The sequence below is a fragment of the Wasmannia auropunctata genome, unplaced genomic scaffold (genome assembly GCF_000956235.1).
Source record: "Wasmannia auropunctata unplaced genomic scaffold, wasmannia.A_1.0 LD336076.1, whole genome shotgun sequence".
Lineage (NCBI taxonomy): Eukaryota > Metazoa > Arthropoda > Insecta > Hymenoptera > Formicidae > Wasmannia > Wasmannia auropunctata.
Genome location: NW_012026814.1, coordinates 7,170,194 through 7,198,131, shown reverse-complemented (window position 1 = coordinate 7,198,131; position 27,938 = coordinate 7,170,194). Strand labels below are relative to the sequence as shown.

Here is a 27,938-nt window from a genome sequence, read left to right as displayed (position 1 = left end):
TAGAAGATTTGGCATTTTAATGATTCTTGTGCAATTGTTGGTTCAGCAATATCTATCATTTTATTTGATTTACCAATATCTATATTTTTATATAATATACAACACACATTTTGCGTTCTTCATTAAAGTTTAATTGCTTGTACAGAAGGTCCATAAATGAAATGACACCAAAGAGAGAAGGAGAGAGTAAAGTTTTCCTGAATATTTTTCTGAATACACGTATTCTCGTAGTCTCGCTTAAATGTTTTGTAATTCATACTTTATGGACGAATACCGAATTGTCGAGACATTTTTCACGGATTTGCGTGAACTATCCAAATTCCGCGTAATCGACAACCTGCAAAGTCTATATCATATCCATAGTTCGTAAGTAAATTCAGGTCAATTCATCATCCGCCGTATGTAACAATTGGATAACTTTGCGGGACTGGACACATCAATTGATTCGGTATCGACTCGATGGAATCATCAAGTAAGATTTTTCGCGGTAATACCAAGGAGTTCTCGATCCCTTCTTACGACAGGATACAGGAATTCCTTTTGGAATCGGAGCGCTCGCGAATTTGTTGCAGATGTTGAAGCTGAGCTGGGGACGGCACATGGGTACTACTACTGCTGCGTGAGTTCGGATGTTGCTGCGAAGGCGGCAAAGATTGCCGACGGCGACGTTGTAATGCCGGGCTCAAATTGTACTTTAACTTGGCTTGGATAAGAAGTTCCTTAAATACCTGAGAGATATTCAGGTTTTCCTTTGCGGACACTTCCACAAATCCGTTTTCCCATTTTGTAGTTACCAGCTCTCTCGTGCTTTCGGTCTCCACCTACAATCCATTTTTCGCCGTTGTAATGTTAAATGTTACACGCAGATATAAAGCGCGGCTAATCAGTTTTATTTATATTTTTGTGCACGGTTTCAATTTCTTCTTAATATTGCCGCAATTTTTATTTGATATATGATTTTTAACATTTCGACATTTGTACCTAAATACCATAGGTAAAGATTAAATTTTATGTTTTCTAACATTTGAGTCTTTGAATTCATTCTACATGCGAATTCTTATTATTATATTATTTTTATTGTTATATTATTCAATTTGGAAAGATTCCTATTTAATCTCTTATCCCTTTCAATCTCTTAATCTCGAGTCCATGATTAGAGGTTCGACAAGCATCTAACGCTTATCGAATTTTAATCAAGATTTAAATATCAAGAACATACATCGCCATAGTAACATAAATTTCCATAATAAAGATTCGATATATCTCATTTCTTCTCAGGATTATGAAAAGGTTTTCTTTAAGAATTTTCAGAGTATGTAAAAATACAAGGCTGTAAGACCGATTAGGTATTGACAGGAGATTTAAATAATTAATAAGAGAGTAGTGCAGCGTCATGGGGCAGTATATATGCTAGGTACTAAGAATGTGAATAAAAAATTGTAGGATCCTTCAAATCTCCGTTCCGTCGGAATCTTGAAAATTTGGAAGAAAGTCAAAATCGATGGTAATTTTATTCTATTGAAACTCACCTCTTGTTCCCGATCTACGAGATCAATTTTATTGCCGACGACCACAATTGGAATTGCTCCTTTCGTGCTGAGTATCTGAGCTCGGAGGGTTTTTACTTCGTGAAACGTACTAGAGTCGTTCACATCGTAAACTAAAACGAAGGCGTCTGCTGATTTGATGGAGAGATCTCTCATTGCTGGGAACTCGTATGAGCCGGACGTATCGAGAATGTCCAGCGTCAGTTGGATCCCGGAAACATTGAAATCTCCGTGGTGCATCTCCTCGACGGTCCGCTTGTATTTTGGGGTGAAGGTGCTATAGAGGAACTGATGAATAATGGATGATTTGCCGACTTTCGCTGCGCCCATCACCACTATTTTGTGTCGAATAGAACTCTCAGACGATTTTCCACCACCACTGTCGGACTCCGTCAGTCTTTCATTTCTGAAAAAATATATCGTTTTCATTAATTTATGTTTTCGATATTTCAGAGAATTCGGCTTAGCAAAGAGCTGTTAGAATAATTAATACACATTTTGTCAATATTTCTTGTTATATATTATACTTTTAGATGTCGTTAATTTAATTTTATTTAAAAAACAAGTTTTTCTTTTGCCATAAAAAAATATTAAAAACGCCATTTTTAACTCATTTCACTCCATTTACTCAAAATCTTGACGTGCTACGCAAATTTTGACGCATCGTTCAACGCAAAAAAATCGTCGAGGCTATGACACTGCGAAGAAAAAAAAAGTAATTTTTTTGTTAAAGTGTGTTATCTAAATGTGCCTTCTTAAATAGATATACATTTCTGTATTATGATACTATGAAATATGAGAGGAATTGTTGTGAAAGAAGGATTGTTATTAACGGGAAACGGGGAAGACACAATCTCTTCCGCGGTACATCAAGGAAGAGATTGTGGCGGAAGTGAAGAGATACCATGTTCCGTTTAAGAGAGGCAGGCATCCGAGGAGGAGAATGCTACGCTAATGAACATCAAGGATCCTCGCAATTCAGCGGCGCATGTTATTGAATACCACATGTTTTGTATAGAGTGTCCTGAATTCGTGACACTATCGACGTTGGCGTATCTCTTATATGTGGCCCACCGGGACCATACGGTCGACTTTTACATGCACCAAATAGCACCGGATGCCTTTAAGTATCTACGTCTTCGTAATCATCCACACCCATTACAAGGAGTCAGACGTGCAGGTTATTATGACGAGCGGACACAAAAGCGGAAAAGCCGGAGCTTCCCTTTTCACCGCGTATTCACCGCGAAATTAAAGCTCGTACTAAAACCTGAGAGCTAGTCACGAATGGCGGATGGGATAGAGAGAACAAAAAGAAAGGAAGACACGGCTACGGATTCGGGTGGGTTTCAATTGCTGAAAGCAATTTTTCCGGTCCGCGATTTATGACTTCGAACGTCTCATATAACATAACGTATGTAGACCTCACGTTTGCGCCGAGGAGATACAATATCGAAAATCGAACCAAATACATGCACCTCACATGTGCATGTATTTGCATGCTGCTTCAAAGAACGCTTCTTTCAAAGAAGATGACGCTCCTTTCAAAAGAAAAGATGAAAAGATTAATATCGATCCTTTCAAGTATAATAATATAAAACTTTTCTTCTTAAAGTAGAATCACGATACGTTCACTTGCGTTGCTCCGCTAATTCTTATTATCATGAACAGGATAGTTTCTCCGTTAAATAGATTCATAACAATTAGAGACAGAAAGATTTTGTGTATATGCTTTTATCTTTGAAGATTAAGAAAAGTCAAGAGAAGTTAACGAGTTTAGGATTGCTTAACCATAGCGATGGTTAATTACAGACTAGTAAATTTGTGAGAGACAGAAGTCTCAAGAGGAAACTCTCTCGCATTACCTGACATTCTTCGGCGTCGTTCCGTCCTCTTGTCCTTCTTTCAAGTGCGCCGAAGGTTGTAGGCTGAAGCGACGACGAAACTGATGACGCCCTTTCATCATTTGTGCCATGGGATTTCTAGCAACAAAAATTTATATTTTCTTTTCAGAGTGAGAGAGAGAGAGAATTTGTTTATAAAAAATAAAAAATTTTATATTTTAACTGTATAGAAGATTACATCAATAAAATTTTTTATTTTAATTCTTACGCCAAATAATATGTTGTAAACTTTCTCATTTTATTTATTAATATTTTCTTCAAAAACGTATTAACAATTGAAAAAAGGATAAGGAAAAGAGAAAATTAACAAAAATATATCGAGGTGATCAAACATTTTCTGCTATTCCTCTAGTTTTATTAGATCTAGTGAAAAGAATTGGAAATATGAAGTGAGAAAACTGATATACTCCCTCATATCTCTTATTTGCACACAAGTTTAGTATAAAAAAATATATGTATAATCATTATTTCATAAATATACCAATTTACGGGATCGTGTCAAATACTACCAATATTTCGACAAATTCACATTGCAATAAAATGACATTGGCACGTGCTGGCAATAATTAAAATTTTCGATTGCTATAAGGAAACCCATCATGACCATCACACGGGATTAACATATCCGATTAGTACAAGCGACTAGACACTTGCTGTTGATAAGGCTTAATGACATATGTTCTGTTGGCTATCGATCGACAGAATTGCAGGTGATTTTAACGACGCGTTGTAGAACTCGTCTGTGATTCAAAATTCTTTGTATACAACACTTGTCTGTTTTTTTTTAATAACGTTTAAAGAATTGTTTGTACATACAAATCTCATTATCTAGTCGTGCTCTTTCAGTCGTGCGACGCAAAAACATACAAATTAAACTCGCAATCTTAAAAAAACAAGGAGAATATAAAGTCAATGAGTCCGCGAGTAGCTTAAATAACGACCGATTCCTATTCGAGCAAGATTTCTTTGTAGAAACGTTTAATTTCGAGATGATACAAAGCTGGCATCAAAGAATTCGTTCAAGTACGCTCGTAATCCTGGTACGAGATACACACCCCGCGGCGTAATAACTGTAACACAGTAAATCCATTTCCCGCCAGGTATAAGCCATTTTTGTTGCGCACGAAACAACGCTTTAGGCGATTCCGCCTCCGCTTTACATCATTAAGCTTTTGTGCCGCTACAAAGTTCATTGAATAGCCGTAGCACGGCGGAATGGCGGTTTAAGCTGCCTATATATATATATATATATACATATATATAAATAATTATCTTAATAAATATTATTTTGTGACTTTATATATTACATGTATGCAGTGATTTTCCAATCGTAAAATATTGGCGTAATTATTCCGAGCTATATAATATATCTCGAGAGATTTGTATAAAATATCCGTAGATCATTCTTTTTTATCATGAAATCTCGGCTGTTTTTCGAATCCCCATTCTTCATCTATCCACAAACGTGTGCGGGGTTTTTAATATCGGAAAGAGAGACGCAGCTGGGAACGCCGCTCGTAGGCGTCCTTTTGTTTTTTTCCTTTGTAGAGAAAGCGACATTTTTCAATCTCGCTCAGAACGGATCGGCGATTCGCCACGGATAAACACGCAAAACGACTCCCATCGGTGTTTACCGCGGATCGATAGCCGTAACGTAATTTCCCATTGAGATAACCGATATCCGCGTAGTACACGAGCGCAAGTCCGCGTATCGTATCTTGGTGAAGAACAAAAGCGATCAATAGGATAGGACCGTCGTGATAACTGCTATGCGACAGACTGGAAGTGTCAGCGATATTATTGAATCCGTTCGCGAACTGGCTTTTTCACAATTGTCAATAACGCGCGTTTGCCTAAAGCTCCGATCGAACCTTCGACGAACCCCAGCCTGATACTCCAATATTTCAACGATGTTCTCATTAGACTCGTGACTTCTAATCTTTTTTCTTTTTTAAATAAAGTAATGTAATGCATTAAAACAATGTGTCAAAATTTGAAAAATACGATAAAAGTATAAAATGTATACATCTATCACAACTGGAGACAATGAAAATCATTATTATTTTTACTAAAGCAGATCGACGTGTTAACTTAAAATTGAAAGCAAAAATTAAAAAAACGAACGACACGGGTCATAAAAATTCATGTTCCAGCAGCAATGTTTTCAAAATTCGTTATTCTTTCCAAACGGTCGTGTCCAGCAAATATCAAAAAAATTGCCGATGGCCATAATCGAGAGAGAAAGAAAAGGAAACTCTCGGAAGTAATAGTAACGCCTCGCCAAAGTGTGCAGACTATTTTTACGATCCAATCTTCACAATGGCATTTTTCGATCTGTGGGACTCGCCAGAATTTACCATCCGGGAATACTTCGGATCGAAAGGAGAGCAATTACAAGGGTTGTTCTCGGACATCCGCAATCTCCTTTTTCCTGTACAAAAGCCATTCAATAACTTCCTCCGTCCGGCAAAGTGGCGCACGTTAGCGACGATAAAACGTGCGCGAAGTATTCTCTCACGCTTTGTGTTATACGATGGACTCGAGAGTTACAAATTCTATAAACTTTGACTATCTACCGTAATATAAATGCAAATACAAATTTTTAATACGCAGCATAATGTGTTGTTATGAATTTGAATTCTTATGACTTTGTGTGACGCATATTATAAAAATTATATTCATGTAATTTTTATACCATGCATAACGTATGTGATAACAATATTAATAATAATAAAAATAATATTGCAAGTGAAATTAATTATTATACGTGGAAATATATAGAAAGTTGCTTTCAAAAGATAAAATAGTAATAATGCTGCTTATCTGGAACTTTAAAATAATAGTAAAAATGATAAGAATAATACAGATAAGCGATTTAACGTTAAAAGTATACAAATATGATCATACACAATAATACTATCAGTATGTAAATAATATTAGTCATTTAAAAGTAAAACTTTTATATGTCAAAAAAAGATTTACGAATCAAAAAATCACATTTCTCTGGAGGCTGATGATTTTTGTGTGAAATATATTTCCCATGCTCAATTGTTTAATAATATTGCTAGTAGTACGTATCTTTATGACGTACGTGTCTCTTTTATGTATAACGGAGAATACATCTTACATACACGTGGAATTGAATGGCACGGATAGAACTACGAAACTACAAGGCCATAAAAGAGAATGTACGGTAGTATAGTTAGGACTTCATCATTATAATGAAGTTGTGCGTTCCCAAGTCTATAGGACTTGAACTGATCCAGCTTAAAGAGATTTACGTAAGTTGCATCCTTCCCATCTCGAAATACTCCGTCCATTTTAATAATAAATGGCACGACTAACGAGGGTATTGTCAGGTGAATCTTGTCCCGCTGATATCGTCCACATGGGAGGGAAGAAGTGTTTTTATTTCATTAGTTGTGCAATGCACGACGGAAATTTCCGTAACGCTGGACGATTTTTTCTCATTAGACCGTGGAGATGTGAGCGTCTGTTGTGCGGATATCGCAAGAAACAACTGACATTATACGAAAGCGGGTGATACATCTCGAATCGATATTCAAATTATTCTAAAAAGTAATGCGGGCAAACGTTTTGTTTTGCAAGTAGCACGCAGTGATGTAAACGTACGGCGACAATTTACATCTGAGGGTTTACGTGCCGTACCGTCAATTTCTCAAATGAAATCCAGTCGTCCTGATTAAATGCGCGAGTCTCTAATGCCCTTCGTTTATTAGAAAAGGACACAGAAACTTTTTTTAACGCGAGTTTCGCAATGAGACATCTCAAGTTAACATCAAGAGCATGTTTATCACGTTTTGCTTGTATATAAGTAATTATAAATATTTAACACGCCGGGATGTCTATTATACAGAAAATCCGAAACATTATTAGAAATAATGCAGAAATGTCTATCCTATACATGTATAATATTTCTGGAGAGACATTTTTTTTTATTGAAGACTAGAACTCTCTGATTTTTATTTTACGTAGTTTTCACCAACAATTTATCACAAAGGATTCGTACAACAGATCACGTAAAGGATCACCGGAAACTCCACGATCGTCTCTGCCGGATTGTACTTCGGGGACTGTAAGAGTGATATGGGTTAATCCCCGAGCCCGAAGCACTTCTTATTTGTCACGTGAACCATTACGAGGATTATACTGGCGAACGTGCTTTGAATCTGTCGTCTTCCTATTTATGTGCGATATCATTTCTTAAACTTTAACGAGGCGTAATGATAAATTTAATCTCTGTAAATTTTGAAAATTAATTTATACAGATTAAAACGCGTTCTCAACATTGTTTTTTATAAGCTATACCAATGCGGCCGATGCCTATAAACATTGTGTCAACAATTCTGATAATTGAGTTACATATTTTTAATAGGCGGAAATAATCTAGAAATTGAAAGGGTTGCTGCAATAATGGGCTAACCTACATTTTATAACAACGGAAAGAAAATGAACTCTAAAGTTAAAATAATAAATTTTACAAAATCTCAGCTTTTATAAAATGTTATAAAATGTGAGTATAGTATAGTAAGGCCAGTTTTAGCCCATTATGAAAAAAATTATGTTTTAAAAATGTACGGCTACAAACGTTGTGCATACATAAATATCAATTGTCGAAATACATACAAAGTAACTTTCCGAAAATTGAGATTTGCTGAAATAAAATATATGAATCGCAGTGCAAATCCGTATATCGCGCAAAAGAGAAGGAAATTATCGTATACAGAATACATAAATTATTTATAATTGTTAATTAAACAGAAAATGTTTCTCGGTAAAATTTCCTTTTATCTCACACGTATTATTTCGAGCATAAACAACGAATTCCTGATATTATGCCACACATACATTTATGCGACTGTTCTGATCAAATTAATAATCGATCGCCCGCTTGCAACTTTGAGCAATTTATCGTGTTCACCGTAGAAAGTGTAGAAACTATTGAATTAGTTCATAAACGTGTACGTGTTAAATTATTTATGAAAGACAATGTCTCTCGGTGACGGCTGTTAAAATGCAATAAAAGCCAGAATACATCTGTTTCCCCGACAACCGTTTCCGCAATTCAATTTGCGGGTGAACGACTCAAACGACCACGACACACGATTGCGTTTGATTTTCACACAGAAAGCCTGTATTTTTTCAGGATCGCTAACCTCGAACAAAAATTCTTTCGGTAAATATCTGTAAGACCTTTACATACACTATAAAGAGGCGACCTTTTTCGCGAGCACGTTCTATTTTTGTGAAATGCGGAGGGAGGGAGGGAGAAGGAGGAGAGAGAAGAGAGAGAGAGAGAGAGAGAGAGAGAGAGAGAGAGAGATAAAAACAAAGCAAATAATTTTCAACAAAAATGTTTTTGGAACTAAATAATATCCAAGAAATAGATTAACTAGACTTGACGTTGTGAAAATAGTTGGGTTTAAACAAGATATTATTTTTGCGTTCTGGATGAGACAAAGAACCTCGCAGCATTTTGTTTCTACAAGAATTCCACGAATTTTTAAATATTTCTCACGTATTATTCCTACGTTACTGTAATCTGTTGCACAGCTTTTATGTCTGGCGATATTTCTCTCAATATTCTGATATTTTCATTAAAAAACGATCGTTATAGTTTTCTTTAATTAATTTGTGAGGGACATCGTTAAGAGCTTCAAAGAGTCCGTTTTATATAATTCCATTAGAAATTGTTTTTGTTATAAATTTTTTCAGAAAATTTGCAAATTAAGAAGTTGTTATATAATAATCTCCATGTAGAAAAGTATGGAAAATGAATAAGACATATGAGGTAAAAGCCAACACAAGGTATCTATATAAAATTATTTTGTGTTACAGCTCATAGAAGCGACAGCGAGCATCGAAAGAAGTCTTCTGATATCCTCGGAGAACTCTTTCTCTCCCTCTCTTTCAGCAACTTTTTCACGAGCTGCTGAACTCATACATTCACCTTGGATCCCTTAAACCCTAGATGTAATCTTTCGTCAACGTGTACCATTCTCAGCGGCATCAACAGCTTATATCGATAATTTATGAGAAAAAAATTTATCATTTGGTAATTAATATATAAAAAGTCGACTATAAAAAAAAATTGACTCTAATGTACAATTGATATCACAACAGATTAAACAAAACTTTTATTAAAAATTGAAAAACATAAACTCTATTTTAGGCCTGATTGCACCAACGTTATTTTAATTTCAAGCAAGGCTTAAAACTTTGTCTGTCTCTCTTTAAAACCTTAAGAGAGAAAAAGAGTTTTAAGCCTTGCTTGAAGTCAAAATAATATGATTGATGCAATCCTCAAACATTTTTTAATATATATTATCATATTTCAAAGCAACTTATAAAGTGTCGAGCAAAAGTTACGTATGTGCACAGTTTATATAAAATAATCGCATTTGTGGAAACTGTATATATTTTGTTGAAATATCTGAAATTTCGGTAGGATGTATTACACCGATTTACGTACTTACCTCCTACGCATTAAGCAGTAATTAAGTGCGAGACTTCGCTAATGAATACGCATTAACGGTTTAACGTGCATTTGCACATCAAATGTAATTCATGCATCTCATTATAATATTTAGCGAGACACGCATCTTTGAATTAAATTCATATCCTACATAAAATTATGTATGTAATTTACTGCGGTAAGAAATAAAATTAAATTAATGTTGGCAATCGCAGAAAATATTGTAATTAGATTTCATCGTTTATCCTTATCTATAACAAGAAAGAAAAATGTGGAACGTGTTCCAATTATTCCAACTATTCTAATTTTTACTTTATACACTTATTATTATAAAAGAGAAATTATGAAATACAAGTATAAGTGGATGTTATTAATTTATTGGGACATTAGGTGATCTAGATAAAATATAAAATAATTTGCCAGTGACGGCAATAAATTGTTTCTAAGAATGATTAAGGGAAATAAAGTGTTTTTTTTTATGTAAGCTTGCATCAAAATTTCTGAAAGATATCCGCAGACTGATAATACCAATGATTTAATAAATCTAAGTCGGTGATGATAAATTATCGTTATACGAACCGCGCTATCTCGACGGCGAAACGCAAGTACGTGACTTCGTCGACGGCCTGCATATCTCGCTCGATGGGAAGACCGACGATCGTCGATGAACGAAATAAGACGGCGACGACGACGACGACGACGACGACGACGACGACGACGACGCCGTGGGGTGGGAAAAGGTGATACTGGCAACCCCGCGTCGTACGCGACGGGGCGCCGGAGACTAGAATGGGGAGAAAAAAAAGGGCGGGAAGCCAGGAGGAAGCGAGGAAGAATCGCGTCGACAACGTTGGTCGTCGACGTACATAGGTAGGTCGCTGCCGTTGTGCGTAGTCGTCGCCACCGCGCGTAAACTGGATCGGTGCAATACCACCGAAGCCCGACAGCATGGAGCCGGTCGTTGCTCCACTTTACATACATACGTACCTACACGCGCACAATCGTCTCGACCACCCGCAATCGTCCGCTCCGATCGTTCCACGTTCGATGTGGCCGCATGCATTTCGTTGCGCGCGCGAGAATTCATCGCGTCCCACAAATCGTCCCATGACACCACAAATTGTCGGCGCGATATGTGACTATCACGGATTTCGCAATGTAGCAGCTGAGAGCCACTCGCACGTGTGCCACCCAGGAAACCCCGCGTGCTCGCGCGTGGAAAAACCACATAGTGATTTCTAGCGGCGGGACTTTTAGGAAGTCCCGCGGGACTATGAGAATCATGCGACTGCTACGTGCAACGTTACGTAAAATGAACGTATCGATATCTGGAGTATTCCGACAATCGATGCCATTTTTGGAGGTACAGTAGAAGCAACGTCTCGTGTGGAATTGCAAATTTTCCAACTGATACGAAACGAATAGTAAAACGATGGAGTAATGCCGATATATTTTGTATACAAATTCGAATGGAAATTGATTGATTTTTTTTATTCAACAGTATAGATAAATAAAAGTATATATTCATATACTGACCAAATGCTCATTCTCCGTCAAAAATAATCTTAAATTATTTTTCCCCAATTCATTCTCATTATTATTTCATTACTTTATTTTGTATTTTTGTACTAAGGCGAGGATTAATTTTTTTTGCGCGCACGAATTCTCACGAGGCAACCTGGAATGAATTAGTAATAAACCGAGAGATATCTCGCTAGAATATATGCAAAGCCCTACTGTTTTTGATGTATATTAGCTTTAGAGTCACGATGTTGTTCGAATATTTATTTATTTAGAACAGTCGTATCGAATATCTTTTATTCAATAACAGTGGGATTTTATCTAAGTACAGTTTTATCAATATTGCGGCCATGCGTAACACATATTTATATGCGTGCCAATATTAAAATTTAAATGATCGATTTTCACACATTTGTCCCATAGGTCACCACCTGGGCATGATAGGATTTTCCGCTCAGGTCATTTGATATTTTGGCTATAAAGAGTAACGTAATTATAAAATAATTTTTATTTTAATCCGATATAAAAATTAATTGGCTGTTTTACGTGGAAAGAACGATTTTGCTGAAAGATCCTAAAATTTAGCTGGATATAGATCTGAAACTAATTTGGATCATCAAATTGTGAACTCGTTTGAGAAATATTGATAAGCAATGCTGTTAAAAATTTTGATATTCTAGCAACCAGTTTAAGTTTTTCAACGTAATTATTTCAATGGCAGCAAAGTTATTTTTAAATCTGTATCCAGCTAAATTTTAAGATCTTTCAGCAAAATCGTTCTTTTATACCAATTATGCCAATTAATTTATCGTTAAAAATAACTGATTTCGTTTGATGATTCCGGTTCTTGACATAAATTACACGATATCCTTTCCAGCTGACTGTGTTACCATCCTGTGCGCGCGTGATCAATCCTGGGCGCAATTAATCGGATCGAATAATTCACCGCACACCCCTTCGAGATAGCACCGACATATATACATTGCGGACTTCCACTATCAGACGTCCGTGGCGTAGCGACGGTGAATTATACTTGTGGAAAAGCCATCTCGGCATTAATCACGCGTAAAAAGGTCGACAGAAATGGAAGTTTATAGGAGCCAATCCGCAAAAGAGAACCAGGGCGTTCGAAAAGGAAAAAGATACTTGGTCTGTGCCATTAACATTATAGAACTAGAAACTGGGGAGGGATGCGGTCAATGGCTCTGCTATTACCACTACTACCGTGACAAGAATAATACCGTCGCCAAAACACCACCGAAACCGGAGTAACGTCCTCGCTGCTCCAATTGGACCGCGACCGGGTCGATAATATCAATGTGCTTCTTGCATGTCAAGATGAGGAAGTGGAGGTAGACATCCGACGCCATTTCGTTACATTCGCACGCTGTACGTACGTGAGAGATACGATTACGCACATCTCAATCCCTCGCAACCTTTAGAGCTGTCTGAACGATCCCAACTTCTGAAATTAAATTTATGGCGCGGATGCGACACGAGCTTTTACATCGAGATGTTATACGATAAAAGCAAAACTATTTCCGCTACCAATTTCACTGAACCAGTTTCATCCAAATCAAATTGCACTCGTATTTACCGCGAGTTTCTACAAATAAAACTCTCTATCTTATTATATACGTATAACTGTAATAATCATAGTTCGATGATAAATAAAACAGTACAGTAAATTAATAATATGGAACAATCGTGACACTCTTTCAATTTGGTGTGGTTTTCAATGGGGAATGGTTTTGAATTTGATGTCAAAATCATCATATCAACGTCAATTCGATATCAATTTGACATCGATTCGACAACGAATTAGCGATCATTTCTCATTGGGTTTCCTCTCTCTTCACATAAGTAGGTAAAAAGATTTTCGGCACGCCTAAGTCTTTTTCACATCGCGCTTTTATTAAAGCCTCAGAAGTGCATCGACGTGACAAGAAATCAGCTTTGTCTTAAACGGTAAATCAGAGCTTCGGTTAAGTCGGTCAATAACACTTTACAGACAACCCACGCAATGCGTGATCCGAGAAGATTTGCCGAGTAGTTATTTTCTCGGAGAAACACACCCTGGCACAAATCGATACCAAAAAGAAAGTACAGCAAATAAATATATGTACGGATAGCGGAATAGGGTAACGTCCGGTGGCGTAAACAACACCCGATACCCCCGTATAAGTGTCAACGTGGCGGCGCCCCGAGTGTAAGACTGTATTTGGGTTAAGCCGTGATAACGCGAACGTCGACGTGAAACACGATAAATACGGAGCGTCACGTAGAGACGCATAAATTACAGATATTATTAACGGGTCACTTGAGCACACCTCTCTTTATTTCCAGAAAACGACCGCGAACAACTCACGACGTGTTGCGAAAAAGAAACGCGAGAACGTTTTTCACACGGAAAAATGCTAGCTGTTTGTTAAGAACGGAGAAAAACCCGAGAAGCGGGTATTCATTGCGTGCGACACATTCGCAAGCATCCGCGAAAATACGAAGAAACACGAGCTTAGTATTTTTCTTCTTTATTCTTTTCTCTCGAATAATCGAAAAAAAGCACACAACTATTGTAGCATTGAGAGACACTATTGCAAAGACAAAAAGCTTCTTTTCTCATAAAGATCAATTTTTCTCAAGTTTTCAAAAAATCAAATTCACAACTGTCCGCGCGATGCTTGAGTTTAAATTTAGCACTTAACCGCGATTGATTTTCGCTGCTCATTTGATTATTATATGCATCGATCGCGCAACTTTTCTCTTCGCGAACGGAAAGTTCTTACGAAGCTTTACGTTCAACTCGTTCGATATTTCTTGAGGCATCGAACTTCCAAGCGGATTATTCGATAAATGTTGCGACGTTGTCGCCGGAAGTGCGGAAAATGGGCTGTGAAATTGCAAAATTCAATAACGCGAAAAATGTAGGCGGCACAAACGTGCATCATAAAGCAGACACTAACATTCGAGGAAATTGAATATTACGTCACTGAATATGGGATTAATTGCGTGATGTAATCGCGTTGCCGGACGCAGAATTAAATTGCACGGCAACCGCGGATAAATCGAGAAATTATTTTGTAGGAAGAGACGCGCCGGTAAAACCGACCGTCGGATCCGGTCTGAACACAAGCGTTCCGTGTTCCATTCGCGTTTATTCAAGCAACTATATGATCCGATCTATTGCATTTGCGGAGCTGGTGAACAGTAAACGAATATAAATTAATTCAAATCGATTTAGTAATTATCCCGTCGCAGATATTAAGAATGCTGTTCATTAAGTAACTATATCTAACATTATGACATAATTCGGAGAGATACTTAATCTCAATTTATCCAGTGCACTAATTATGTGCCAGGCATTTTCTTTTTCTCAATCCATTCTTGCGCAATTAACGGACTTTTATTTGCAGTCGATTCGTTCAGCTTTTAAGTCACTCTCATTTTAATTACAGTCTCTAAAACCTCGCGACGTGGCAAAGAAGGTCTTTTGTGTCATTGCAATCCCTGGCTCAAAAATGAATGCGGGCATCTAAGCCAGCGAGAATATTCAACGCTCAACGGATCGACCGGTTACAGCCAAAGATAAACAATATTTTCCAACGAGTTTTTCACTAAACCCACTAGCGAGAGGGAAACAATAAAGTCCTCGTGAGTTGAATATAAAATGCATTTACCGTATAAGAGAGGTCGATTCTGTTGCACATTCTTCACATAGTACGCCGTCCCAATAAAACTAAAGGAAAATTTTACAAGTTTAAGTATTTTCTCTTGTTAGAAAATGTATCCAATAAAATCAAAATTTATTAATGTTTCAATTTTTTTATCTTTAATATCGAAAGTCACTAAATCGCGAAACATTAAAATCACAATGCTATTTATATTTTATCTAGATCTTTATATTTACACGAAAAAAAAATGTAATAATAGCATTAAATGTAATAATAGCACAACCAATTAAAATTAATTGTTAATTTAATAATAGTAAATCAAATAGTATAAAACATACTCTTGTTTTAATAATATAGTATTTATTTTTAATACTGTTATTAAATTAATAAGATTAATTAAGTTTTTACTAATTAATTTATTTTTTATACTAATGCTTTTAATACAATTACATTATTTCTGTCTTTGTAGAATCATACATGCGTATCTTTAAGACTCGAATGTAAAATAATGCAAATTTAAGTATAATTTTAAAAATTGAGCTAATACATATATCTCCTCCTAAATAAACAACTTATATTATTTTTTTCAATTATTAAATTCAATAAAAAATAATAATTGCTTAAAAAAATTATTTTGCATATTTTCATATCTGATCGCACATTTTGTACATTTTCACAGATTGTTGCGTACGAATCACATAACATTTGTAACGGTCCAGCGACTACTCTTTCCTCCGTATGATTCTACGGTCCATTGTCCACTTTGAATGCACGATTTCAGCTTTATTTCTATTTTATAATTCTCCATAAATCTTTAAAACTTACGTGCAAATTCGATTTCGACGACAAATCTGGTGAATAGAAATAAAATACCGCAATAGTTACAAAATTGTCATATTCATTACTTATTACGATCACCGCTGAAATATTTGATTAACATAAATTTCTCTTTCTCTCTTCATAATAGCCACATAATTTCCTTTCAGTTACATAAAATTACTCGCGCATTGATTTAGATTTAAGACCGGACGCCGTTATGCAAATATCGATGGTGACTACATTCATGGGGGTATTAAATTCCTGCTGACCTATTTTCGTAACGTACCTTTCAGAATCGTAAATATTTCTAACTATAAATCACACTAAGCGCACGTTCGGACTCGTAACCAGTACTCCTCCAGTTCTCCGGTCATATTGGCGATAATTGCGCGTTGCAATTTAATATTACGCTTAATGTAACATAATGTATTTTTTAGTATAATTCATAGCGTGTTAAAAATTATTCCCGACAAATCGTTGATCGATACAGGTCACGCTGATAATCTTCCAAGCTACAGACAATGGTAGTAATAGAAGTATGAATAAAAATTTTATTTCGAGAAAAGTATATTCAAAGTTTATGTTTATCTACTTGTAGAATACTTGAAAGCATTGATCAAGCTATATATATTGTTATCGAAAGAAAGATATTCTATCTGAAATAAAATAAGAATTTTAAATATATTTTTGTTGCTGTTTGTTCATATAATTTTGTTCCAGCTATTACCATAATTATTATAATCACGTTTTGCTCACTCTACATCGAAAATTTATAAATATCGTGTCGTTAGTCGAATACAATAAAATATTAATATTAATAAATAATAACGTATATGTAATATGTATGTGTGTGTGTGTGTGCTGTGTGTGTGTGTGTGTAATTGCAATCGTTATTATTTGCATCTGCCAACGTGAAGAACAAATACGCTAACGCACTGTTATGCGCAATGCCGATTACAGATTCCAAATATAGATTCGTATCAGCAAACATTAGGTCTAATGATTAATTTGCTGATAGATTGCGGCGAAAACGCATTGCGCAACCGACCACAAACTGATCGTTTGCGTATTATCGATTGACCTGAAATTAACATTCTTCAGCGCACAGGCTTGCGACTAAAGCAAACAAAATCATTTCGCAAACCTCCACCTTACTTATCTTTTAAAACACTTCTCTATAATATAATTATTCTTTGATATGTAATACGATATTCAATAGAATATAAAATATTTCAATTGAACACAAATTCACTGTGCATTAAATGCTCAATAACCATTGTGATGAATTAATTCTACTTTTTAATTTAGATATGTATTTATACAAAAGATATGAATTGAATACATTCGTATTTTTTACACGAGTTTTATTTATAATTTATTGGTCTTTAATTATTGAATTAATTTACGCATTATGCCTTTAAGTAATATATCCATTTTAACATATCTCATTTTACAACATATAATTTTATATAATTTTCCATAGTACCATTTTGATGAAATTATTAGCAAAGCTGATATGTCATCTACATATAAACGTGAACGGTAGTCTGTGACGTGCACGATAGCATTTCATACTTTCATGTACCGACTGCAGTAATCATGCCGATGTTCATTCATGAACATTTAATCAGCAAATGATATATATCAATATTAGTGACATTAAATATTCTCTAATGGTAAATCCATACTAGCTATCCGATAAATATGACACATCGGATCGTGAAGTAAATGTCATCTATATTGAAATAACTGTACAAACTTATCCTGATTAATATAAACTGTAGTAATTTTTATTCTCTTTTTTATCGTATAAATTAATATCATAAATATTATAAATAGTTTTCTCTCTCTATCTCTCTCTGTAAAAAATACAAATTTCTGAAAAAGAAACTCTAGAAGACTCGCAGACTTGCTTATAATTTCGTAAAAAGCAAATACAAATTTCCAAAAAAGAAATCTCTGACTTAGAAGCCTCGTTGGCGCGCATATAATTTCGTAAAAAGCAAATACAAATTTCTAAAAAAGAAACTCTAGAAACTTATCCTGACTAATATAAACTGTAGTAATTTTTATTTTCTTTTTTATCGTATAAATTAATATCATAAATATTATAAATAGTTTTCTCTCTTTATCTCTCTCTGTTTCTTTACCTTTTTTATTTTCTTATTCATTTTATGTTCTTTCTTTTCTTATATTTATACATCCTGCAAGGAAAAAGCATTTGCACATGTATTTTTTAAAGGTAATATAAAATTATTAATGGCGCGAAAAGATGTCAGCGCAAAATTATTAAGTTGTCCATTTCACGCTGTCCTGCGTTCCTTTAATCCTTATATTGCGCGATGTCCAATCCAACGCAACATGCTCACAAAGTTTATTCACTCTCGCATGTACGTACGTGTAACTCATTCCGCAACAAAGCTAACAAAGCTTCTCCATCATAATTAACATTAAAGATACATAGGAGAACAGTTTCCAAGCGCAATATCGTTAACGTCATTTTTTGCGAGAACTGCGAAAAATTGGTGTGTTTTGCGTCAAACAACATTGTGGTTCACTGCGCTGATATGAAATATTATTACCATTTATTATTATTTTTCTTTGCACTTAACTGATTAATGTTTAAGTGAAAGATATACATCTTTCAGAGCGCACTTTATCCACTACTTTGCTTTTAAAAATGATGAAAGTGTTATCACGTCTCTGATTATAATAAAGAAATGTTTTTTTAACCAAAACTTAATGTTTATAAATTTTTGAAATTTTTACTAATTCACGAATCGAAGAGATCGAACGTAGAAATTTCAAAATTGCGAATCTGATACTTTTAAATTTTGATACATGTGATTAAAGAAATGTAAAATTATAAAATTAGTATCTTGAAAAATTTTGTTTTACAGCAAATTATTATATATATGTATTATATTATATTCATATGTATAATACATACTTCATGTATAACTTGCGAAAAAAATGTCATGAAAATTTTACTTTTAAAAATAAAAAAATATTGGGTCAGCCGGAAAGTTCTGCAATTTTTATTCACGGCGACAGATTCAAGTGGTCATGTACAGTATTTTTTGCAATTCGTAATTTCTCTGCCAGTTTTTGTACTTGTATAACGAGGATTTTCGGCGATGCTTGCTCCAGTAGATCATCATCTACAGTGTAGGAACGCCCAGATTGCGCCTCGTCTTTGAGAGTGAAATTACCTTGTTGAAATTTCACAAGCCATCTCCAAAATGTATCATCAGAAACAGTATCTTGTCCGACTTTACAAATTTTACGCGCTGTCTCGCATGCGTTCTTGTCCTTTTTGAAGTAGAAAAGCACAATATTGCAAAAATGTTGTTTCTGATTCTCTATTTTTAGAATTCTAGAATTCTGATTCTCCCGAGGATTCTCCACTATAAACTTGAACATACTGAACATATATCTTTATGGATGAATGCATTGTTTAAACAAAAGACTGCTCTTTCTTATTAATCTGAAGTTTAAACTTCTCATACAGCTTTAGCGCAAAATTCAAACTGGTATTCGCATAGATGTGAGAAAACCGTAAAACTTTCCGGATGACCCAATACATATATATTATTTTTATAAAACCAAAATTTTTATGCGATTTAAAAGACTCTGGGGCTCTCCAAAGGTTAAGCAAACTGTATTGATCCGCGAAAGATACAGAGTCCCCATCGTTTTAATAAATGGTAGACGTTAGCAATTTACGACCACATTGATCGTAAAAATGCGACGTGGAGTGTATTATTGCATCCGCGGTGTAAATCGTGGAATAATTTGAAGGAAACGGGGAGAAATGTAAATCCGGAACGACGTTCTCTCGTAAAATGAAATGCGTTCCCGAAGGAGCTAATCGAAATAAAAGCTGGCCAGAATATATTGTGCCCGTAAGCTCGCGAGTTTTATGGGCCGAGCAACACGCAACTCGTTCGGGAAATCGCGTTCGGGAGCGCGTTTATGAATGGGCAATAAACATTATCGCGCGATGATTCGCACACTCTCCTCATCTTTCAGGTAGATATTGAGCGCCAAGAAAAAAAAAATTGTTATTGAAGAAATTGAGCTAACTAATACTGATCTCTAATATTTCTAACTTTTATTCGTTCTGAAATTGAAATTTTTGAAGCGGTAGGTATTGGAAAAGTCGATTCAGTAACGTTAATTAAAGCATAAAATCCGAACGACCGACGACGGCGGAATATCTTTGAAAAACGGCGCAAGCATGTTACGTCAGGGCTCGCAGATGATTAGTCGTTATACGTACGGCAGTTTTTTTTCTTTATTTTAAGTAATTTTCAACATTATACGCAAATTTGAACTTAATTTTATCTGGCAGAATATGTGCAGCGAAAATATTTTATCGCATTTTGTGTGCACATACACTGCCGTGTTAAACAAGGCAATATAAGTATACTCAAAATTTAAATACAGTGCACAAAGGAAATTACTTTTTTTCCCGAGAAATTACGTCACTGCTTTTAACGAATTATCCTCAACTGAATTGCTGACTGCGTTGAGATAAAGTCAGTCAGTTGTTGGCCGGCATTGCAAAATTCTATTTTACTCTCATTATTTGTTTTAAATACGGCCTGTATTTAAAACATGTGCGTTATTTTAGCGCAGCATTACACACGCTCGTTAATGTTTACAAATGCGCCTACATCTATGTTTAATTTACGGTATAGGTCACGAGAAACAAAAAAATAAATAAAAAAAGAGAGTGTTTTTCGATAAAATTTTGTCACGCTATGTGTGATAAATTACTTCTATGTATGGTTTGGAGATAGAACATTCATCATGCGAATTTTAGTGGATTAATTCGATTTGTTTGCAGCAGCTAGAATTAACACCATCTAAAAATATTTTGTAAATTGTTTATTGAAAGATAATATTTCATGATAAATTATTTAATTATTCGGTCGTTATTTAATGTGTAAATATGTTTAACCTGCGAAGCTGCGTAAAGTTGATTATTTGAGTTAAAAGAGATATGAAAATACCTTTAAAGTGTTAAAATGCAATATTAGAGGTAGTGTTATGCTCGGCTAATTGAACTGTTAATAATTATAATATATTTTATTATTGAGATATTTGTAATTTGTATATTTTACTAATAAAATTTTATAATGATATTTTATTAGCATGATGATTAAATTCAATTCTCGCGTCACATTAACTATAGTTTTTTTAATATATATTAAAAAATTTACTTTAAACAAAATGTTTAACAAGCACATCTTTTTTAAAAATTTAATTTGAAGCTTTTTAAATAGTATCTAACCATTAACCAAGAAGAAATGATCGCTTGTCAGAATCTATCATGGAATAAGTACAAAAGCCAGTGAACGGAAACCGAACGTGACAACAAGAAGGATCGTTTTTCATTCAACAAAGTTGTCGCTAGAGTGACAAATCATCGCCACGTTCTTGCTCAACAAAGAAACCGTACTTTTTAAAATGTGAATTCTACACGTTATCAAGCTACACATATATATATATATATATATATATATATATATATATTATATATATATCATAATAATGAACATACGTATGTAACTACGGGGGAATACGAAAGATGTAATTTAACATTTATAAAAGATCACAAAGAATAGAATTCTAACTTAACTTACTCGGGGATAAAAAGAGCAAAGATTAATTTTTTTATCTTTCATATACAAACAAAATAAAAGAACAAGAATAATTATATAGCAACGTATTATGTGTGCGTGGAGATACATGAAAGATATAATCAAAGCACTAATTCATATTAGTCGAGCCTATTTGTCGAGAAATCGCTTTTTCTATATGCCGTCAAAATCGAAATTAATTTGGATTTATATTCTCAACTAATCGCGGCATGTCCGACGTGAGATTGGACTACGGAGGATAAGCTCGAAATGTACTTTAATCAGCATCCACGGAATCGAGTCTTTAGGAAATTAATTGGTGGCTGGAGTTGCCGCGATGAAACAAGTCGCTTCGGCGGCGCGTGTTAATTTAATGGCATTCTTTCATTTATTAATTTGCAGTTAGAATAGCCTTAAAAAAACTCTAGAAAAGTTTTGTTTTAATTTTTACTTTTAAAAGGATGCACAAACTAATTATAGATACAGAAAAAAATGTTATAAAGATGAACTTTAGAAAGAGACAGAGAGAGAGAGAGAGAGGAGAAAATTATTAAAAATTTCTTAATGTCAATTTAATTTCTTATAAAATTTTTTTTGTTAAAAATGTGACTCACCGAATATTTTCCATAATTTTTCAAGACGTGCTCTGTAAGCTGATGCTGTGAAATTTTTTAGAATTGAGAGAATGACGATTATAATACGACAATCTTCTTTACGCAACACGCCAAATTCTGAGCTCGAATAAATCTAATAAGGAATTCGAATTTTACCAGAGACTACGTAGAATAAAAATTATAGCCGCTGAGGAGGCGGTTCTGCCCCACATGGAAGTTATTTCGCAGCCCGAGAAAGATGGGAGCTTGCAGAAAGAATATTCCCCAAAATCTATCTTGTCGGCGGTATCGTTACCATAAATCTTGAGTATTTCAACTGGCAGGGCTCCGAAATATACGAAAATGTCTTGATATAGTGCATCATTTCGTCACAGATATCAATATAATATTTGATATACTTTTTCAATATGAGATAGATATCAATCTCTCTTTCATGCAATTGAATATTCCTGTTTGAAAAGTAGAACTGCTCAATATTACGTCATACACCGGATGTGTTCAATACAACTCGTCTTGAAATCTATTTAATAAATAATAACGAAGTCAAACTTTCGTTTAAAAAGTCCGTAAGAAAACGTATTTTATAAGCTCTTTTAGTATAACATTACAGCAAAGGTTACCGAATTCATTTGTAGAGTATATATAATAGAAATTATTTAAAAGGTCAAAGAAAGTCAGAGATAGTTTTGAGAAAACGTATTTTATAATCTTTTTTAGTATAATATCACAGCGAAGGTTACCGAATTAATTTGTAGAGTATATATAATAGAAATTATTTAAAAGAGCAAAGAAAAGATATGTCAGAGATAGTTTACAAAAAATTCCGTTGAAATCACGAATTGATAAATAATTACTGTTTTACAAAGTTAGGAGATCTATGTGTTATTTGCATTCATATTTCTTCGTAGGAGATCGAAAAGATGTAGCTAAAATGATACATTTTGCCCAACATCTTTAGTTAATATTACAATCTTTTGTGAGCTTTTTAGCGTATAAGAGGATGTTAACAAAGTGTTATGTTAACGCGGTCCAATAGTGTTATCGCGTTGCAATCTTTTCCAACAATGAGCCGTCTACCAGCAGCTCATCACTCGGTCTATCCTGGCGTGACTGAGCCACGTCGCAATTTACTGCGATCGTTATAGGGCGACGCTATGTCGCGCGTCGCGCAACAGATGTCTAAAGCGCGCCTATCTACAATTCGCTGACAGAATCGATCTAATTAGCAATTACGAGGTATATCTTTACGCAGTACATAATTGAAATTGCAATTAATAACTGATCTCTTTCATTGAGATTTGTATTCTGGATTTTCGCTTTTATTTGGAATGATGTATAGGAAGCGCTTGACTGAAGCTGTAATTGTCCTCTTCTCAATGAAGATACGTAGACAAAGTTTTCTATAGATGAAATTAACGCAATGTGTCAAATTGAAAATCTATTCATTTAAATTCATTTTTTTGCATTTTTGCGGTTTTGTTGTTTTTTATAAAGAGCTGAAAATAAAAATATCTCGATATTTATCCGTTTTGAATATTACGTAGTATTACTTACAATTAACACAGCGAAAAATAGATTGATGTCCAAAAATATTTATTCAAATGGAAAATACAAATTGCAACAAAGCACTAGCAGCATAAGAATTCAGAGAGGAAGCAAAAGTCTGGTAATTTAATTATACAGTAATTTTGCAATTTGAAATTCAGACTATTCCTCGTGAATGCAAATGCCCTCGTGCTCTCTTTTCCAATTTAGATCCGTATTGTTTTACGAAGTGAGGGTGCCGCAATTTATCGTAACTACTTGGCAGGAAACCAGGAACTCAAACGGCGCTGACTTCCCTTATCGTTCGTGCGAATAATTGCTAACTACTGGCTCTAACTGTCGCTTCGTTATAAATGATCGGTGTATAATTCACGCTCGGAGAGAAAAATGGACGGGCGGGGTTACCTAACAGATTCAAGTGTCAAAAGTTATGTAGACTATGTGATGTTACGTAAAGTAACTTTCGGAAGATCGCAAGATGACAAGTTGATAAGATAGTGCCAATCCAGACAACATGTATGTCATAAAGATGTCATAAAGACATTACAAAGACGTATTTTAAACATGCATGTCTAAAAGACATCATGAGGACATCGTTTAGACATGCGTCTAGGAAAGTATAGCCTCACGGCGAAGTTGCAAAGTCCTTCATGCGGAAAATGTGTTAAAAGGACAATAAACTCTTCGCGCGCGTTGTATAGTGGTTAATGGATATATTAATAAATGCGCAATGAACATAGGACAGTTAAATTGCCACGGAAGCAATAATAATAATGATGATGAGAGCCATTACGATGTTAATGCGTTTGCGTCAAAACCTTTTCCAGAGATTAAAAATTTCTAATAAGTATTAAGATTGAACTTCAAGATTAAACTTCTGCTAATTAGGATAATACATAAGTGCTCATGTTTTTTATAGTCGAAATATTGCCTATACTTTGAGTATAATAATCGAGTGTAACGCGATATACTCTTGTCTTCATCATACACGTGTCTTTATCAACTGTCAAAGTTAATTGATTACCGAGATCATACTTTGCTAGTTTGAAACACTCGCTAGCCTCGAGAAGAAGATTTTCGAAAGTCGCTCGTCGTTAGAAAATTGCGAATTTGATAGTATTGCATTCCCTTCAGGCGTCAAGCGAACTACTACTTGAAAAAGTCAATCCAAGTTTTAGACGAACGCGTACAGCTATCTGAGAGATATCGCGTTATCTCATGTAGAAACTTTCTATCGAAGTAGCACCTACTCACATCTTTCGTACACTACCGGACATATGATTCCTCCTTAAACTTTATACGAAACTCAATATTAGTTTATATTAGCTGAGAGGGATAAGAGTAACTACACTTCAGCCTGAGCTTCCAAACAGTGCTGAGAGCAGGATGACAAAATGCAATGTAATTTTAAGTTATTAAAGGGACTTCACGGTCTTGCCGTCTTCTCGGATGGCTTTGGACGGGATTGCTTTCCGCGGCGTAATCCGAAGTGATTAGATCTCGGTGAAATTGATCTTGCGTTTTATTAACGGGCAGTCTTTAACGCAGCTCTTTGCGACTCGCCTCGCCTGTCGGCGGTTCTTAAAGATGCGCACGTGCGGCGCGAAGTTCGCAGTTCGCGTTGAGCGTGCTAGAGTTGCGGTTTGAAGGGACTTCAGTAAACGATGCAATCTACCGCGTCATTGCTGACACGCAACTCGAAGCGATTGTGCAGATGGAAACCAGTGGGCGGCCGAGGAAGGGAAAGGGGAGAAGAGTCGCGTGTTGAATACCATTGAGAATGCACAGACGCGCGAATATACGCGGAGGTTAATCAGAAATTTTGGCCTGGTGTCGACTGTAACGAAGAGCGATCGATTTTCGCCGTGGGAGAGCAACAAGAGGAGCGAACAACTCGAGAGGCGTAACTACGACGCGAAAGAAATGCCACGCGGATATATGGAAAAACAGAGTGGAAAACAAAAATACCTTTCAATCGAATTTCACTCAATCCGCAAAAAAAAAAAAAATAGGCATGAATGCTATTTTCTGCTGGCAGAGTATAACGTTTCGTGTTACCTTAGAATTATTTTATCCTGATGCGGCGCTTTATTTTTGGAATGTAAAGCTCTATTAAGAGAAACTTATATAAGAAAGTGTCATCACTTTGCAACCGTTTGTTCCAATTATAAAGTAACTGTGATTATTTCCTTTATTTCCTTATACAATCCATAAAGTAATTTTTACTTCCTTTATTTTATTATAGACATCTTTATTTATTGAATCAACTATCAGCCGATAATTGAACGCGCGTGATTCAATAACAATTCTTTTATTGAGTAAAAATTATCATCTTGATTTAGCTCAATTGCGTAAATAAGTCTCTGACGATCTATACAGTCCATACATCTCTATATAAAAATTTTTATAATAAATTTAAAAAAATAGAAAGTAAAGCATTTCGTTATAATTGATTTCGTAATTGCGCAATGGAAATCTCCAAAAATTTTGATATGTAGCGCAGTTTAGTTGCTTTCAGCAACAAAATTCGGATTGCACGGATTGTGACGTGGGTTATTACTTTTTATATACATATACGTAGTACATGTATGTGTAGCTCGACAGTTACGCGAAGTAGCAAACTGTGTTCAACGCAGGAGGTAATATGATCCAAGTAAATTCGTACGTAATAGATCAGAAGTAATATTATGGCGTGCAATATACTGAAAATGAATCGCGACAATGGTATTATTAATTAATCTACTATTTAAATACATAAAACAATTATATTAGTGAACCAATGAAAATAATGTAACTATCCTACTCTTTTCAAATTTTATTTTTGATATTAACAAAAAATACTGAATAACGTTTTTGATTACAAAGTAATGATTGCATTAAATTATATAATAATTTCCTATATATGTGCATTTACGGCTTAGCGAGAGTTTATCAAAATTTCGAAAACTTCATTAAAAATCTTAAAACAAAATATTGTTTTCCTAACTCTATTTTCTCTTGTGAGAAGAAACCTATTTAATTCTCTGCAGATTTTAATTTTCGATATTTTCGAAAAATAATGTATACGTGTATAACCAGTTCTTTCAGTTCTTATTACTAAATAACTATTATTTAAAGAATTACATTAATACTAATATTAAAATGGTATAAAATGAATATTTGAAATTGCTTACATTTAAAATTCTTGCAACGCTACAAATATGCTATGACGCGATTCATCAAGTACTTTCGACATTCTTCACAGGAAAACAAATCAAGATCGAAATATATCAGTTAAATTATTAACTACAATTAGTTAACCATTAAAATATATTTAACCAAATACAAAAATTTTATTAAAAATGAAAGAATGAACTCTCTCGCTATATACTGATGTCTACGTCTCTCTACATCTAATATTAATTGTGCCTCTATAAATAATATTTAAAGAAATGAGTACGCCTATATATACTTGCAACTTTTCCGTTCATACTTCACATTTATTCATATTTATGCACACATTCCAATATCCTCAACAGATCTCACGTTTCTTTGGTCACGCTGTACTTTGAAAAATCCGCGAACTGTCGAACTACAGGTGAGCTGCGTTTTATGTAAGTGTGCATATGTGTCAAAGAAACGCTACTAATTTAATTAATTATTACTTACGTGCAAATAGGTCACGTCGAAAGAAAGAGGAGGCGAAAGAGAGAAAATCACGTTTAACAGGTGAAAATCGACTTCGTGCCGAGCGCGGGAAAACAGTTCTCCAATTCGACGACGACGTAGGGGCTGCGATGATTCCTCCGACAAAAGTGACGTCCGTCGAAATTGAAACTCTCTCGCGAGCCGTGAAGTCGACGTTGGGACACTCCGACCCCGAAAGTACGTTCTCTAAATGGCTCGCTGAATAGACCTGACACGCTGGTAGACGAATACGGCAATGCGGGCGAACCAGCTCTGTCCGGTACTTCGGTGCCGTGCCGGGAGGTATCCTCGATGCTTTTGGTCGGCGTCTGCGCTCTCGTAACCTTCCGACTTTCTTCCACCTGCGCACTACCACCATTTGATAAGCTCTAGAGCATGTCCAAGGCCCAAGTGCAGCCGCATCAGCTCTCTCTCTCTCTCTCTCTCTCTCTCTCTCTCTCTCTCTCTCTCTCTCTCTCTCTCTCTCTCTCTCTCTCTCTCCTACAA

At 35.1% G+C, this 27,938-nt stretch overlaps 1 protein-coding gene across 1 annotated transcript; it reads right to left on the bottom strand.

The window, feature by feature from the left end:
- Window positions 1-67: 67 nt before the first annotated feature.
- Window positions 68-27,742, bottom strand: LOC105449429 (ras-like protein 3). The gene is made up of 4 exons (XM_011688662.1): window positions 27,414-27,742; window positions 3,413-3,529; window positions 1,530-1,953; window positions 68-821 (listed from the first exon to the last, which is right to left on the bottom strand). The coding sequence occupies exons 2-4, from the start codon at window positions 3,520-3,522 to the stop codon at window positions 516-518; spliced, it is 840 nt and encodes a 279-aa protein (XP_011686964.1). The 5' UTR covers window positions 3,523-3,529; window positions 27,414-27,742; the 3' UTR covers window positions 68-515.
- Window positions 27,743-27,938: the final 196 nt, after the last annotated feature.